Raw genomic sequence first — 15,697 nt, 5'->3', positions numbered from 1 at the left:
TACAAATGTAGCTTTTAAAAGCCTATTGGAAAATAAGAAATGTGGAAATTTCTGAGAGACAGGGTCACTGAAGCAGGGTCTCTTTGAGCAGAAAATATTTCAGAAAGGAAAGGGCCTGAGACAAATCTTTAAATGTTTTTCAAATGCCAGTTTTGTCATTCTGCGTATTTCTTAATCTATTTAACTTTCCGTTGGCCAGGGTGTGGCTTTTTAGGATTGTCTGAAAAAAGTTAGCGGTCACCCAAGTTGAAAGTTAACTTCATTCACTTAAAAGTTAAAAGGACTAAGGCCCCCTTTAGCCATCCTTCTTCGTTCTAAGTGCAATGTGTCATTTAGTGGCCTTAGATCAAGCATCTTAAAATTGATGGCTCAGAGACCGCTCCAGTGAATTTTGTAAATCTGAGTATCCCCCTGCACATTTCTACACTGTTGGCTAAAATTGTCCGTCATAAATAGTTGGAAAGGATCTAAGTTGCCAATGGATTGTAGATACTGCATCTTTACATAAAATGGTTACATTCCTCTAAGTTTAGAGGCTCTAAATATAGTAGTTGATAGGTACTGTCACCCGTTCAAAAAATCACATGAATAAGGCAATTTTTAACGGTAGGAAACACCATACTTTTTACTCCTTGAATTTGCATTTTTATTCTATTTCCCTTCAACATTTAAAAAAATTTTTTAAATTTTTTTTTTTTTTTTTTACTTATTTTGAGACAGAGACAGAGCATGAACAGGGGAGGGGCAGAGAGAGAGGGAGACACAGAATGGGAAGCAGGCCCCAGGCTCCGAGCCATCAGCCCAGAGCCCAACGTGGAGCTCGAACCCACGGACAGCGAGATCGTGACCTGAGCTAAAGTTGGACGCTTAACTGACTGAGCCAGGCGCCCCTCAACATTTTAGCCTAATGAGACATACACGTAAACATACGTATACTTTTTTTTAAAGTAGGCTTCAGTAGGCTTTATGCCCAGCACAGAACCTAATGCGGGCTTGAACTTGTGACCCTGATGATATCAAGACCTGAGCTGAGATCAAGAGTTGGATGCTTAACCGACTGAGCACCTGGGCTCCCCTAATGATTTCTGTCTTTTTATGTTGGTTGTTTGCATATTTGTAACAAAGTTAGATAATATCCTATAGTCATAAAGCTCTGTGTATTTGAAACTTTCTTTTGGATTGAACTTGATCAATAAACGTACAAATTTTAGTAAATTATTACACTTAGTAAAATTTCATTGGCAATGTATCACTTAATGTTAAAAGCTTTGCCCCCCACCCCTGAGTCATTTCGTTGCTGCATAGATGAGTGTTACCTTTGTTACAATGGCCACAATATCCATTCTGTTCCCCCTTACCAATTTTATATATGGAAGTGGTGGCGATCCTTTTTTGCATAGATAAGGAGACAGGTAACAGAAGGAGATTTGCGATAGCATGATAGCTGAATTCTTCCAAGTCCTTCGGAATTACATGCGAAAATCCCGAAGAAATCTTGGGTGTTCCTTTAAATTTATTGAAATGAAAGAATTGAGAGCCACCCGAATCACAGACGGATTTGTACCCTATTGTTAAGAGGCTTTCACTTTCCGAACACTCGTATTTTGAATTTTCTACCTTGAGTCGTGCTCTCCCGTTTAAGACTGTGGGGAAAGAGGTTTTCTTTTGTGAGGAGAGAAAAGGGCATCTTCTGAGTCAGATGAGTCATAAGAGCAGAATAGGAAGGTAAGGATCTGACAATTGATCCCCTCAAACTATTTGAGCCTGTGTATGTCTTGGAAAGCTTGGTAGACATTTGGGGGGTAAGGCGAGCCCAGTGTCAAGACCATTGGCCTTGGGGGCTTAAATTTAGATTTTATTTCACTAAGTCTTTAAAGTACATCAATTATTAGATTCTGTCGCCGGCTGCCTTTTAGATGGCCCTCAAATGTGTTGCACTTTGCATTAGCTCCCATGAAATATCCCTTCGCAAAAGGGCTCGGAGATCTAATTTGGGAAGTGTGATATTCTCCACCCCTCTTAACTGTGCACGCTAGAATATCCAGGTTTCGCAGCAGAGAAATGATTTAACTTCGTACCGCCTGAGCGTCCCCAGCTCTAATGATGTAACCAGCATATCCCCCCTTTATCTTTCCACGCAACAGAAGTGCCACTCTAAGTAAACGATAAACCCAGAGACATGGTCAAACAACAGCACACGTGCGCACTCGTGGTTCGGGTCCGTCCTGCTGCCGCTGTCTCTCCGGATGCTCCTGTCGCTGCTCTGCTCAGCCTGCACTGGCTGTACTGACTCCATGACCGGCCAGCCCCAGTCTCGGCTGGATAATTTATACTTAGATTATGTGGCATCTGGGCAGACGAGGGGAAGAGCAGTGATGTCACCTGTGCCCTTCCCTTCTCTGTGTCTTTCCTGTGAGAATCCTAGTATCGCCTCTCTCAGTGAGATTTATGTGTTACTCTGTTAAGGAAAGAATGGGGAAGCCAAAGCAAATGCTCTCTAATGGTGCATCCAAGTCATGGTAGTGCCTAGGAGGAGACGGTTTGAGGGAAAGAGTTCTTCCCAGCATCGTTTATAGCATATCCCTCACTTCACGTGGCTGCTGTCTCTCTCTGGGTGTGGCTGGCTATGGATTTTACCCGGCAGCAGCTGAAAAGATGCTTTGTTTCTTCCTTCTGGGCCGCCCGGTCTTCATTTCTTTGACGCACTAGCAGAAAAGCCATTTTAAGCAGAATGGGGATCTAGACTTTAAACTGGAGTGAAGTGGAAAGGTTTATGTCTTTTACTCACCCCCGAGCTAAAAAAGGGGGACATGATGGAGGCACAAGGGACCTAGAGGTAGGGGTAGGGGTGCGATAATTAGGCTGCAGTGGCCACCTGGCCAATGGCTCACGGAGAAAGGTTACAGGGTCTGAAAATTCCTACCCTGTAGCACTGAGCTCAGTGCCTTTGCAACTCGCCTTTATTCAACGTTGCTTGGACCATTTGCCACCATCAGGAATGTTCTCCGCTCAGTTGCTGCCTGCCAAATAATTCGGCAACTCCAGTTGGAGGAATCACGGGGTCGTGTTGCAAGATAACCGCCCCACCCCTTCAGACTGCTGTCACCTATGCTCCTGGCTTCGGGGAAGGTACAGCGCATGTCTTTGAGGAGCTCACGGAGATGTTGCATGCGAGCAGTCACCATGGCTTTCCCCCCACCTCTAGAAATTTTTTTTTACATTGTAGCCCTGACCTTGGGGACAGTGCTTGGTACACTGAAGTGCTGAAAAGCTTTCGTGGGATGAAGGCATAGGGTCTTTTGATGAGACAGAGCCTGGCCGGTTTTAATGTACTTCCCAGCAAGAATACGTGCCTGCTGAGCCTGAATGGGCTTCAGGGACCCAGCTCCAACCTGTAAATCCACCAGGCTCGCTGCTCCTGTGTCCTCTCCTGACACCTTATTCTTTCCTTGCAATTACCCTTCGCCCCAGTCTGACCAAGTTGTGACTTGACTGAGTCATACTGTCCACCTCAACACTATCTTTGACTTTAAAATGTCGTATTAAATCATCACACTGTACAAATCATTCGATTGTCTATCAAGATGTAGAGGAGTGTCTTCGTGTCCCAGGTGGGTCTGCCTCTTTGGGGATGACTGTGTGTAGGATTTTCTGTAGTTTCCTACAGCTTAAGATTTAGCTCGTGGCTCCACAAAGCGGAACAACACAGAGAGCTGAATTCTGATCACCTGTTAAAATCCGTAGCCCATGGAGATGTGCAACCAGCTCGGGAGTGGGCAGAGCAGGGGTGAGTAAGAAGCCGGCCGAGCCTCCAGTGGGTCTCTGGTCTCTCCATCAGACTTTCTAAATCAAAGGGGCCCCCACCCTGGTAACGCCAGTCCCAGAGCAAGTTTCCACCGCGGACTGGAGCTTGTTCTAACGAACAGAGACCGCACGCCCCAGCCACCTCTCCGGTACGGCAGCGGGCCTGTCGAGAGCACTGCGGCTTTGGTGCTGAGCTGAGTCAGCTGACCTGGGGCAGAGAAGCCGGGCAGAGGTGCAGCGGGGCGAGGGCCACTCGTGGGGCCCAGGGGAAGGCCGAACCGTTTGCCTTTTAGTTACAATCCTTTTCCGAATCTAATTAATTCGTTCCTTACGTATCGGGCTCATCTTCCTCGGAAGTCAATTACTTGGGTCCTTAGAGGCTGGAACAAGGGTCCTGCTCACTGTACAGGTTGAGCACAGAAGGTCTAATGGATCAAGATTTTCACCGCTTTTATTCAAGGAGGTTGGGAACACGAGAGGCCAAAAAACGAGGAAACACGTTTTTATGATCCTCTATAGAAAATATAAGTTAAGAAATTGTCCAAGATGAAGAAAGGAGCAGGAAGTCACCCCACCCAGCTCATGCCAGGTGGGTCTTCAAAAGTGTCCTCTTGACTCCAGGCTTGACGAGACATCACAGACTAGCAAGTCCCCGGGGTCTGAAGAGAGGACATTCTCCTACACGTGAGCACACACGGGCACGACACCCTTACAAGCGTTCCCCAGCGTCTATGAGTAAAACCTACTGTTGCTAACTCTCTTCTCTCTTAACCTGAAACAAAACAGATTTCACAGTCATCTGTTAGGCTTAGATACAGGCCATGTGTGGAACAGTGTAACCTTTGTCCACGCCCTGCAGGGCATCCATGGCCTGATGGAACAGGGCTGAGAGGGGGAGTTGGGGGAGAGAGGGAGAGGGGGGAGAGAGGGGACGGGAGGGGGGGGAGAGGGGGACAGGAAGGGGGGAGAGAGGGGAGGGGGGACTGGGGGAGAGAGGGGGGATAGGGGGACTGGGGGGAGAGAGGGGGACGGGGAGGGGAGAGGGGAGGGCGGACTGGGGGAGAGAGGCGGGGAGAGGGGGACTGGGGGGAAAAAGGGAGGAGGGGGAGGGGGAGAGGGGCCTCCCGGCAAGACAGGAACGTCTCTAAAACTGGCCTTCCTCACTAGCATTGTGCTGGGGCCGCAGTGCTGGTGGAGTAACAAATATGGGGAAGGAGTCTGTGCGCTGGTTCCCCTTAGGGGCTGTTCCTGGCACTTGCTTCTGGATGGTTCTCTGTTGAGCAGGACTGTCAGGCACACTGCAGGACACTAGGCACACCTGGCCGCCTCCCAGCCCATCTGTAGCACAACCCAAAGCCTCCCCTGGGGATGGGGGTGGGGTTCTGCCCCAGTGCAGAACCAGTGGACGGTGCGAACTTCATAAGGTTCTTTATTTAGAAGGTAGTGGTCATAGTTAATTTTCACTATTAGAGCGACGTCTCCTCCTAGTGGTGACAATTTGACTTAGGGAAGGTGCAGAGGCATAAGATAATTACTATAAGTGAATTTATACGGCAAAGATCCGGAGGGTGGAGGGACCAAAGGATTTCTTTCTTCCTTTCTTTCTTTTTTTGAATGTCTATTTATTCTATGAGAGCGTGCGAGCGGGAGAGGGGCGGAGAGAGAGGGAGACACAGAGTCTGAAGCAGGCTCCAGGATCCCCCCAGAGCTGTCAGCACAGAGCCCGACGTGGAGCTCGCACGAACCATCACGATCTGAGCCGAAGTGGGAGCTTCACCACTTAACCGCTTAACCACTTAACTGACTGAGCCACCCAGGCGCCCCCAAAGAGATTTCTAAAGGTGGGGGTGGGAGGGGGCTTTCCTGAAGCCTGACCCCCCCCCCCCCCCCCCCCCCCCCCCCCCCCGCCGCGTGCCCTGGGGATGTGCGGGTGGGGGAGCGGCTGGCCTACCTCCGGTTGCACTTCTCCTGGTACAGCTGGAGCTGGTTCTCGTTGACGTTGAACTCTTTCACGAGGGCATCCCGGTTGGCATTGCGCAGATTCTGGTGCGTGTCGTACAGGAACAGCTGGTTGTTCAGCTCTTCCTGCCGCCTTCGCAGCTGGCGGCAGGAGGAGTAGAGTTCCTCTTCACTTTCCTGGAGGGAAGGAGCACATAGCGATGGGGTGGGGCTCCGCATCTTAATAGAGGGCCGAGAGGGAGCAGGAGGCACAGAAGGTCTGCAGCTGGGATTATCCCAGAAAAACACAGGGCCCATTTTCACCAAAGACAAAACTCACAATCATTTATTCCAGTGGAAGCAAGCAGTTTGAAAAACGCTTGTTCACGAGGAAGGGTGGCTTTGCTGTGAAACTCGGAGTAGTAACTTACACTGGCCCCCCATCCCAGGGCAGGTACATCTGTGCGTTCTGCATGGCCTCCTGGTCCCTACCTGAACGCAAAGGGTCTGAGTTGCTGCGTGCCTAACGTGGAACACAGCAGGGAAGGGGGAGAGCCGCCTAAGGGAAGCGGGAGCCAGCACATCACTGAAGCCCTTAAAAAGCAAAGTCACACACTACAACACAGAGGAACCCTGAAAACGTTAAAGAAGCCGGTTCCAAAAGACCACAGCCCTTGATTCCATTTATATGAAGTGTCCAGAATGGGTAAATTCATAGAGACAGAAAAGGGGTGGTTGCCTGGTGGTTTTTGGGGGTGATGACAGTGTTCTAAAGTTGATCTTGGTGACGGTTGCACAACTCTGTGAATATAGCAAAAATCAGGGTATTGTCCATCTTAAATGGGTGAATTATATGGTATATGAATCATACCTCAAAGCTGTTATCCTTGCCCCCCACCCCCAGAAAACCAAGACAGAACATAGGTGATGCCCCCCCCCCCCCCCGCCCCGGGGATGGCATGTGACTCAAGGTCTAGCCAGTAACAATGTCTCATTCCCTCTGCCCACCACCTGTGAGCATGTGACCCAAGCCAGGCCAATTAGAAGCATCCATTGGACTGTGGTTGGTGCTCTTGGTAAAAAACAAAACAAAACAAAAACACAAACCAAAAACCAAAACTTTCCCTTCTTGGGGATCAGCTGAAAGAGTGGTGAATGTTTCCAGTGGCTACTGACTCCTTTGCTATGACACACAGAAAGTTGGGAATGAAGTCAAAAGAGAGGGAAACAGAGTTATTGCATTAACACCTGGATCCAGCCATGACTGAAGCAAGGTCTTCCCTTAAACTTGGCAGTTTTCTTACCCAAAACGTTCCCTCCATTATGCGAAGAAAAAAACTTGTAACAGGAAGGAGTTTGGATTTCAGCATGGGAGAAAGAGGATGTTTTACTTCACTGATTTTTAATTTAAAATTTTAATTTAAATACGTATTGGACCTACAATATTATATTAGTTTCAGTTGTACAACATAGTGATTTGGCAAATATACGCATTAGGAAATGCTTACCACAGTAAGTGTAGTTACCATCTGTCCCCATACAAAGTTATTTCAATATTGACTACATTTACTATGCTGTTCTTCTCATCCCCATGACTTTTAACTGGAAACGCGTACTCTTAATCTTCCGCTGTTCTGCCCATCTCCGACTCCCTCCCCACCCCCCACCTTCTGGCAGCTACCAGTTCTGTATACTTGAGTCTATTTCTATTTTGTTCGGTTGGTTTGGTTTTTTAGACTCTACATCTAAGCGACCTCACATAGTATTTGTCATTCTCTAACTTAGTTCATGTAACATGATACCCTCTAGGTCCAGCCATGTTGCTGCACATGGCAAGATGTCATTCTTTTTTATGGCTCAGTACTATTCCATTCTACATATACCATATTTTCTTTATCCATTCATCTATCCGTAGATGATACTTAGGCTGCTTCCATATCTTGGTTCTTGTAAATAAGGCTACAATAAACACAGGGGTGCATAGATCTTTTTCAATTAATGTTTTCATCTTCTTTGGATGAATACCAAGAAGTGGGATTACTGGATGGTATTTTTTTTTAAATTTTTTGAGGAACGTCTATACTGTTTCCACAGTGGCTGCACCAGTTTGCATTCCTACCAACACGGTCTGAGGCTTTCTTCTTCTCCAAACTCTTGCCAACATGTGCTCCTTCTGTTTTTTGATACTAGTCATTCATTCTGACAGGTGTGAGGTGGTATCTCGTTACGGTGTTGACTTGCATTTCCCTGCTTAGCGATGTTGGGCATCTTTTCATGTGTCTGTTGGCCCTATGCATGTCTTCTTCAGAAAAGTGTCTGTACAGGTCCTCTGCCCATTTTTTAATGAGGCTGTTTTTTGCCGTTGAGTTGTATGAATTCAGGGGTTGCCTTTCGAGTTTTTTAATTTCCTTAGCTGTGCAAAAGCTTTTTAGTTTGATGTAGTCCCGCTTGTTTATTTTTGCTTTTGTTTTCCTTGCCTGAGTAGACAGATCCAGAAAAAATAGCACTAAGGCCCACGACCAAAGAGTTTACTGCCTGGAGTTTAGGGGTTTTACGGTTTCAAGTCTTATATTTAGGTCTTTAATTCATTTTCAGTTTATTTTTGTGTATCGTGTAAGGAAGTAGTCCAGTTTTAACACGTTTACTGAAAAGACTTTATCTTCCCCATTGTATATCATTGCCTATTGTGTCATAGGTTAATTGACCATAAAAGTGTGGTTTTATTTCTGGTTTCTCCATTCTGTTCTGTTGATCTTTGTGTCTGCTTTTGTGCCAGTACCGTACTGTTTTGATTATTGTAGCTTTGCGGTAGATCTTGAGATCTGGGATTGTGGTACCTTCACCTTCGTTCTTTCTCAGGACTGCTTTCGCTATTCAGGGTCCTTTGCGGTTCCATACAACTTTCTAGTTTTTGTGAAAAATGCTGTTGGCATTTTGATAGGGATTGCACTGAACATGTAGATTGCCTTGGGTAGTACGGCCATTTTAACAGTATTCTTCCAATCTGAGTGTGGTGTAACTGTCCATCTAATTGTGTCATCTTCAGTTTCTTTCATCATTGTCTTACTCTTTCAGCGTAGAGGTCTTTCACCTCCTTGGTTACATTTATTTCTGGATATTTTATTCTTTATGATGTAATTGCAAATAGGATGTTTTCTTAATTTCCCTTTTGTTAGTTTGCTATTGGTATATAGAAACACCACAGATTTCTATATATTAATTTTGTATCTTGCAACTTAACTCATTTATTCTAATGGGTTTTCTTTTGGTGGAGTTTCTAGGATTTTCTATATATAGTATCATGCCATCTGCAAAGCTGTACTTCTCCCTTAGCAATCTGGATGCCTTTTTTTTTTTTTTTTTTTAAGAGAGAGCAAGAATAAGCAGGGGAGATGGGTAGAGGGAGAAAGAGACAGAATCCCAAGCAGGCTCCATGCTCAGTGCGGAGCCTGATGTGGGGCTTGATCCCACGACCCCAGGGTCAGGACCCAGGATGAAATCCAGAGTGGGACGCTCAACCGTCTGAGCCACCCAGGCACCCCTAACACAGACGCCTTTTATTTTCTTGTCTCATTGCTGTGGCTAGGACTTCCAGTACTGTGTTGTGTAAGAGTCGACACCCTTGTCTTATTCCTGATCTTAGAGGAAAAGCTTTTAGCTTTTCACTGTGGAGTATGATGTTAGTTGTGGGTTTGTATAGATGGCTTTTATTATGTTGAGGTACATATGTTCCCTCTAGACCCACTTTGTTGAGAGTTTTTGTAATTAATGGGTGTTGAATTTTGTCAAATACTTTTTATGTATCAAGATAATATTTTTATCCTTCATTTTATTAATGTGATGTATTACTTTGATTGATTTGTGGATAATTTGTGAATTACCTTGCATCGCTGAAATAAATCCCACTTGGTGGTGAATGGTGCTTTTAATGTATTGTTGAATTCAGTTTTATAATATTTTGTTGAAGATTTTGCATCTATGTTCCTCAGGGATATTGGTGTGTAATTTCCTAATTTCCTTTGTGTGTGTGTGTGTGTGTGTGTGTGTGTGTGTGTGTGTGTGTGTGTGTCTGGTTTTGGTATCAAGATAATTAATGCTGGCTTCATAGAAGGAATTTTGAAGCATTACTTCCTCTTCTATTTTTGGAATAGTTTGAGAAGGATAGGTTACTACTCTTTTTTAAATGTTTGGTAGAATTCACCTGTGAAGCCATCTGGTCCTGAGCTTTTGTTTGTTGTGAGTTTTTGGATTGTTGATTCAACTTCATTAAAAGGAATCAGTCTATTGTCTGTTGTTTTCTTATTCAGTCTCGGAAGATTGTATGTTTCTAGGAATTTATTCGTTTCTTCTAGGTTGTGCAATTTGTTGGTGTATAATTTTTGGTAGTAGCCTCTTATAATCCTTTATCTCTCTGTGGTGTCCATTATAACATTCCCTCTCTGATTTTGAGTCTTCTTTTATTCTTGAGGTATCTGGCTAAAGGCTTATCAATTTTATCTTTTCAAAGAAACAGGCCTTAGTTTCACTGATCGATTTTTGTAGTCTTTATGTCTTACTCTGATCTTTATTATTTCTTTCTTTCTATCAACTTTGGGCTTTGTGTTTTGTTCTTTTTCTAGTTCCTTTAGGTATAAGTTTAGACTGAGATTTTTGTGTGTCTTGAGGTAGAGGCTTGTATTGGCATAAATTTCCCTCTTAGAACTGCTTTTGCTAAATCCCAAAGATTTTGAACTGTTGTGTTTCCGTCTTCATTTGTCTCAAGGTGTTTTCGGATTTCCTCTTTGATTTCTTTGTTGACCCATTGGTTATTTAGTTTCCATGTGGTTGTGTTTATTCCAGGTTTTTTTTCTTCTTATAACTGATTTCTAGTTTCATACTATTGTGGTCAGAAAAGATGTTGGGGGGATGCATGGGTGGCTAAGTTGGTTGAGCATTCAACTTCAATAAATTACCTTTTTTTTTAGAGTTTTTTTTTTTAATGTTTTTATTTATTTTTGAGTCAGAGAGACACAGAGCATGAGCAGGGGAGGGGCAGAGATAGGGACACAGAATCTGAAGCGGGCCCCAGGCTCTGAGCTGTTAGCACAGAGCCCGACACGGGGCTCGAACTCACGGAGTGTGAGATCATGACCTGAGCTGAAGTTGGACACTTAACCGACTGAGCCACCCAGGCGCCCCGAGCATTCAACTTCAGCTCAGGTCCTGGTCTCACAGCTCATGGTTTTGAGCCCTGCGTTGGGGATTCTGTATCTCCCTCCCTCTTCTCTGCCCCTCCCCTGCTCATGCTCTGTCTCCCAAAAATAAACCAAAAGAAAGAGAGAGAGAGAAAAGAACAAATGTTGGATATGATTTCAGTTTTCTTAAATTTATTGTGACTTGTTTTATGGCGCAAAATGTGATGTATCCTGAAGATTGTTCCATGCCCCTGAAATGAATGTGTATTATGCTGGTTGTGGATGGAATGTTCTGTATATGTTAAGTCCATCTGGTCTAATGTGTCACTCAAAGCCACTGTTTCCTCTCTCTTTTTATGTCTGGATAATCCGTTGATTTAGGTGGTGTTTTAAAGTTCCTTACTGTTATTTTATTGTTCATTTCTCCTTTTATGTCTGTTAATACCTGCTTTATGTATTGAGGTTGTCCAATGTTCGGTGCATAGATGTTTATAACTGTTATGTCCTCTTGTTGGATTGATCCTCTGATCATTATATAATGCCCTTCTTTGTCTTGTTAGTCTATTTTTTTTTTTTAGAAGTATTGCTATTGCAGTTTTTTTTTTTCACTTCCATTTGCCTGGAGTATCTTTTTCATTCCCTTAACTTTGTGTGTGTCATTACATCTGAAGTGAGTCTTCTGTAGGCAGCATAAAAGATGGATCTTTTTTGGGGGTGACTGGGTGGCTCAGTTGGTTAAGCATCTGACTTCAGCTCAGGTCATGACTTGATGGTTTATGAGTTCCAGCCCCGGGTAGAGCTCTGTGCAGACAGCTCAGAGCCTGGAGCCTGCTTCTGATTCTGTGGCTCCTCCTCTCTCTGCCCCTCCCATGCTCATGCTCTGTCTCTGAATAATAAATAAATGTTAAAAAAATTTTTTTTAAGATCTTTTTTTTTTAAATCAATTCATTCACCCTATATCTTTTTAAAAAATGGTTATTTATTTTGGGAGAGAGAAAGAGACAGAGAATCCCAAGGAGGCTCCACTCTGTCAGCACAGAACCTGACATAGGGCTCAATTTCATGAACTGTGAGATTATGACCTGAGCCAAAATCAAGAGTTGGATGCTTAACAGACTGAGTCCCACAGGCACCCCTCCTATGTCTTTTGATTAGAACATTTAGTCCATTTACATTTAAAGTAATTATTGATAAGTAAGTACTTATTGCCATCTTGTTAATTGTTTTCTGATTGTTTTTAGAATTCTTCTCGTTCCTGGGGTGCCTGGGTGGCTCAGTCGGTTAAGCATCCGACTTCCGCTCGGGTCATGATCTCACGGTTCGTGGGTTCGAGCCCCGCGTCGGGCTCTGTGCTGACAGCTCAGAGCCTGGAGCCTGTTTCAGATTCTATGTCTCCCTCTTTCTCTGACCCTCCCCTGTTCATGTTCTCTCTCTCTGTCTCAAAAATAAATGTTAAAAAAAAAAAAATTAAAAAAAAAAAAAAGAATTCTTCTCGTTCCTTCTTTTCTTGCTCTCTTTGTAATTTGATGACTTTCTTGAGTATTATGCTTGAATTCCTTTCTTTTTTGTGTATGTTATAGGTTTTTGATTTGTGATTACCATGAGGTTCACATATGCATCCTGTCTATATAGCAGTCTATATTAAATTGGTGATCTCTTCAGTTCAAACCAAAGTTTGAACAGTCTAAAACTCCACATCTTATGTATATGACATATTTTACATTTTTTTAAATGTTTATTTTGAGAGAGTGTGTGTGAGTAGGGGAGAGGACTACAGGGAGGGAGGGAAGGATGGGTGCGCGGGGTGGGGTGGGGAGAGAGAGAAAGAATCTTAAACAGGCTTCATGCTGTCAGCACAGAGCCCGACATAGGCCTCAATCTTACAAATGTGAGATCATGACCTATGCCAGAATCCAGAGTTGGATGCTTAACCAGCTGAGCCACCCAGGTGCCACCATTTTACATCTTTTTATTTTGTGTGTCCCTTAACTAATTTTTTTTTATATATAATTGATTTTCCTACTTTGTCTTTTAACCTCTGTACTAGCTTTATAAGTGACTGATCTCCTGTCTTTACTACAGGTTTGCTTTTACCAATGAAGTTTGTCCTTTAATAATTTTCTTCTAGTTATGGGCTGGCTTTTCTTTTCCATGTAAAGAAGTCCCTTGAGGGGCACCTACATGGTTCAGTCAGTTGAGCATCCTACTTCTGCTCAGGTCATGATTTCACAGTTTGTGAGACTGAGCCCTGCATCGGGCTCACTGTGTCAGCACAAAGCCCGCTTCGGATCCTCGGTCCCCCACGGTCTGCCTCTCCCCCGCTGTCTCTCTCTCAAAAGTGAATAAACGTTAAAAAAAAAAAAAAAGTCCCTTGAACGTTTCTTATAAAGCTGATTTAGTGTTGATGAACTCCTTTAACTTCTGTCTAGAAAACTCTGTCTCTCCTCAATTCTGAATAACTTGCCAGGTAGAGTGTTCTTGGTTGTAGGGTTTTTTCCTTTTAGCACTTTGAATATATCTTGGAATCACTCCCTCTGACCTACAGAGTTGCTGCTGAAAAACTCAGCTGACAGCCACATTATGGGATTTCCCTTGATTGTAACTTTTTGCTTTTCTCTTGCTGATTTTAAAATTCTCTTTTTATCATTAACCTTCGACATTTTAATTATGGTATGTCTAGACATGGACTTCCTTGGGCTCATCTTATCTAGGGCTCTCTGTGCATCTTGCGCCTGGATGTGTTTCCTTCCGCACCTTAGCAAAGTTTTCAGCTGTTATTTCGTCAAGTTTTCTGCGCTTCTCTCTCTGGGACCCGTATCATGTGGATGTTAGGATACCTGATGTTTCCCAAAGGTCCCTTCACCTGTCCTCATTGTTTTTTATTCTTTTTTCTATGTAGCTTGGATGCTTTCCATTACCCTGCCTTCCAGATCATCGATGTCTTGTACATCCTTCAGTCTGCTTTTGAGTCCTTCTAGTAGACTTTTCATTTCAGTTATTGTATTCTTCGATTTTGGTTGGTTTTTACATTTTCTGTCTTAGTTAAAATTCTCCTGGAGGTCTCCCAAACCTGATGAGCATCTTTATGACCATTACTTGAAACTCTTTACCAGGGAGACTGCTAATCTCCATTCCATTGAGTTCTTTTTCTAAGGTTTTATCTTGTTCTCTCATTTGGAATATATTCCTCTGTTTCATTTTGTCTGACTCTCCGTGTTTGTTTCTATGTATTTACGTATGTCAGCTACATCTCCTGGTCTTGAAAGCAGCGGCTTGACGTAGGTATATCGTGGGGCAATGGCCCCCGGTCACAAGAACCAGGAGCTCCAGGGGTGTCCCCTGTGTGGGTCTGCATATGCCTTCCTGTTGTGACTGGGCCTGCCTCCCCCTCCCCAGGAGTCAATTTGGAGTGGCTCCAGTCTGGGCCACAGCTGCCCCCTGCATGTGGCAGGGTGGTACTTGCGGGGGGTCGGGGGCACCTGCTGGGGTGGGTGGGGTGGGTCTGCAGGGCAATGCCTGGGGGGGGTGAATGGTGTTAGCAAAGTAGATAGAGAGTGTCACAAGTGGCTCCCACCAGCATCCTGCCAGCTGGGCTGCAAGTAAACTGGCATCTGCTGGCACTTTGATTCCTAGAGACAACTCCAGATCCTTGGTCTTCCTGCACATGCCCTAAAATTAAGAACTCTTTCGTGTGTCACCCAGGTGCTTTCCAGCTGCTGCCTGCGTGCTGGGCCTCAGACAGTAACACAGCACCATGGCCCTGGAAGAACGGAGTCTGCTTCCTATAGCCCTCTGGCTCTCTTCGAGTTGAGCTGCACTGATGTTCCGAGCCAGCCGGGGGGTGAGGGGTGGGGGGCTCATCTTCCCAGTGCCGGTCCCCAGGAGTTCCTGACGTGGGGCTCGATTCCCTTGCTCCTCAGGGATCACCTCTGTACCTGTGATCTCCCCTCCTGCTTCTGGGCCGCTGCACTGGGGGTCTGGTTCCCAGCCTTGTCTCTGTCCCTCTCACCCTTCTTGCTGTGACATTTTCTTAAGTATTTGGCTGCGGACAATCTGCTCTGCCGGGCTTCAGGTCATTTTCCGAGTGTTTCATCGTATGTAGTTGTTGTCCCAGTGTGTGCACGGGAGGAGGTCAGCTCACGATCCTCCTCCTACATCATCTTCCGACTGTTGTAAAAGCCTGGCTACTCAGGAGGTCAGGCTGTTGTTGGCTGCTACTACTGATGGAGTAGCTCAAGTGAGACCCTCCGGTGCTAGAAAAACATGGTCAGTATGCACGGATGGGTTTTTCTTGTCATTTTTACAAAACATGGACTCAGGCCATACCTTGCTCTGCAGATCGTTTCCCCACCCTAACAACCTAACAAAACATCACGGATATCCCCAAGGATAACAGGTACAAGTCTGACTTGGGAGAGTGGGGAGAGCAATGGCGAAGGTTATTCTGGCCCCTGGGAAAGTACAGAGGAGAAAAACAGGACGGTCTTTCCACGGGGAGCGGAGGAGAGGAGGACAGTGCTCGTGACTCTCCGAGGCATCACGTGAGGCCCTGGGAAGAGTCACTAATGACCCTACTTAAATTTATGCCTTTCCCCAAGGAGACCCGCTTTCCTTCCTGTTAAGAATAAAGCAGAAAAGAAACTGCACTAAAGTCTTAATTGAGCTCTCTTTACCTTGTCTCTACCCAGAATAAAACAACTTCTCTTGCTTTCCTGTATATAATGACTTTTGTTCAGGTGAAGTTCAAAATGCACGTCTTCTGCTAATACTGCTGTGCTTAC

General features: G+C 44.8%; 1 protein-coding gene across 1 annotated transcript in view; it reads right to left on the bottom strand.

Moving 5' to 3' along the window:
- Positions 1-3,825: 3,825 nt before the first annotated feature.
- PLCG2 (phospholipase C gamma 2) overlaps positions 3,826-15,697 on the bottom strand; it is a 156,476-nt gene continuing 144,604 nt past the window's right edge. The window contains exons 32-33 of the mRNA XM_042918264.1: positions 5,756-5,940; positions 3,826-4,576 (exon numbers count right to left, since the gene is read on the bottom strand). Coding sequence (XP_042774198.1) covers positions 4,534-4,576; positions 5,756-5,940 — 228 coding nt within the window. The 3' untranslated portion in view covers positions 3,826-4,533. The remainder of the gene's footprint in view (positions 4,577-5,755; positions 5,941-15,697) is intronic.

This window comes from Panthera leo, chromosome E2 (genome assembly GCF_018350215.1).
Source record: "Panthera leo isolate Ple1 chromosome E2, P.leo_Ple1_pat1.1, whole genome shotgun sequence".
In the NCBI taxonomy this organism is placed as follows: Eukaryota; Metazoa; Chordata; class Mammalia; order Carnivora; family Felidae; genus Panthera; species Panthera leo.
Note: the sequence above shows the minus strand (reverse complement) of the source record. Positions and strands in the feature narration are given on the sequence as shown.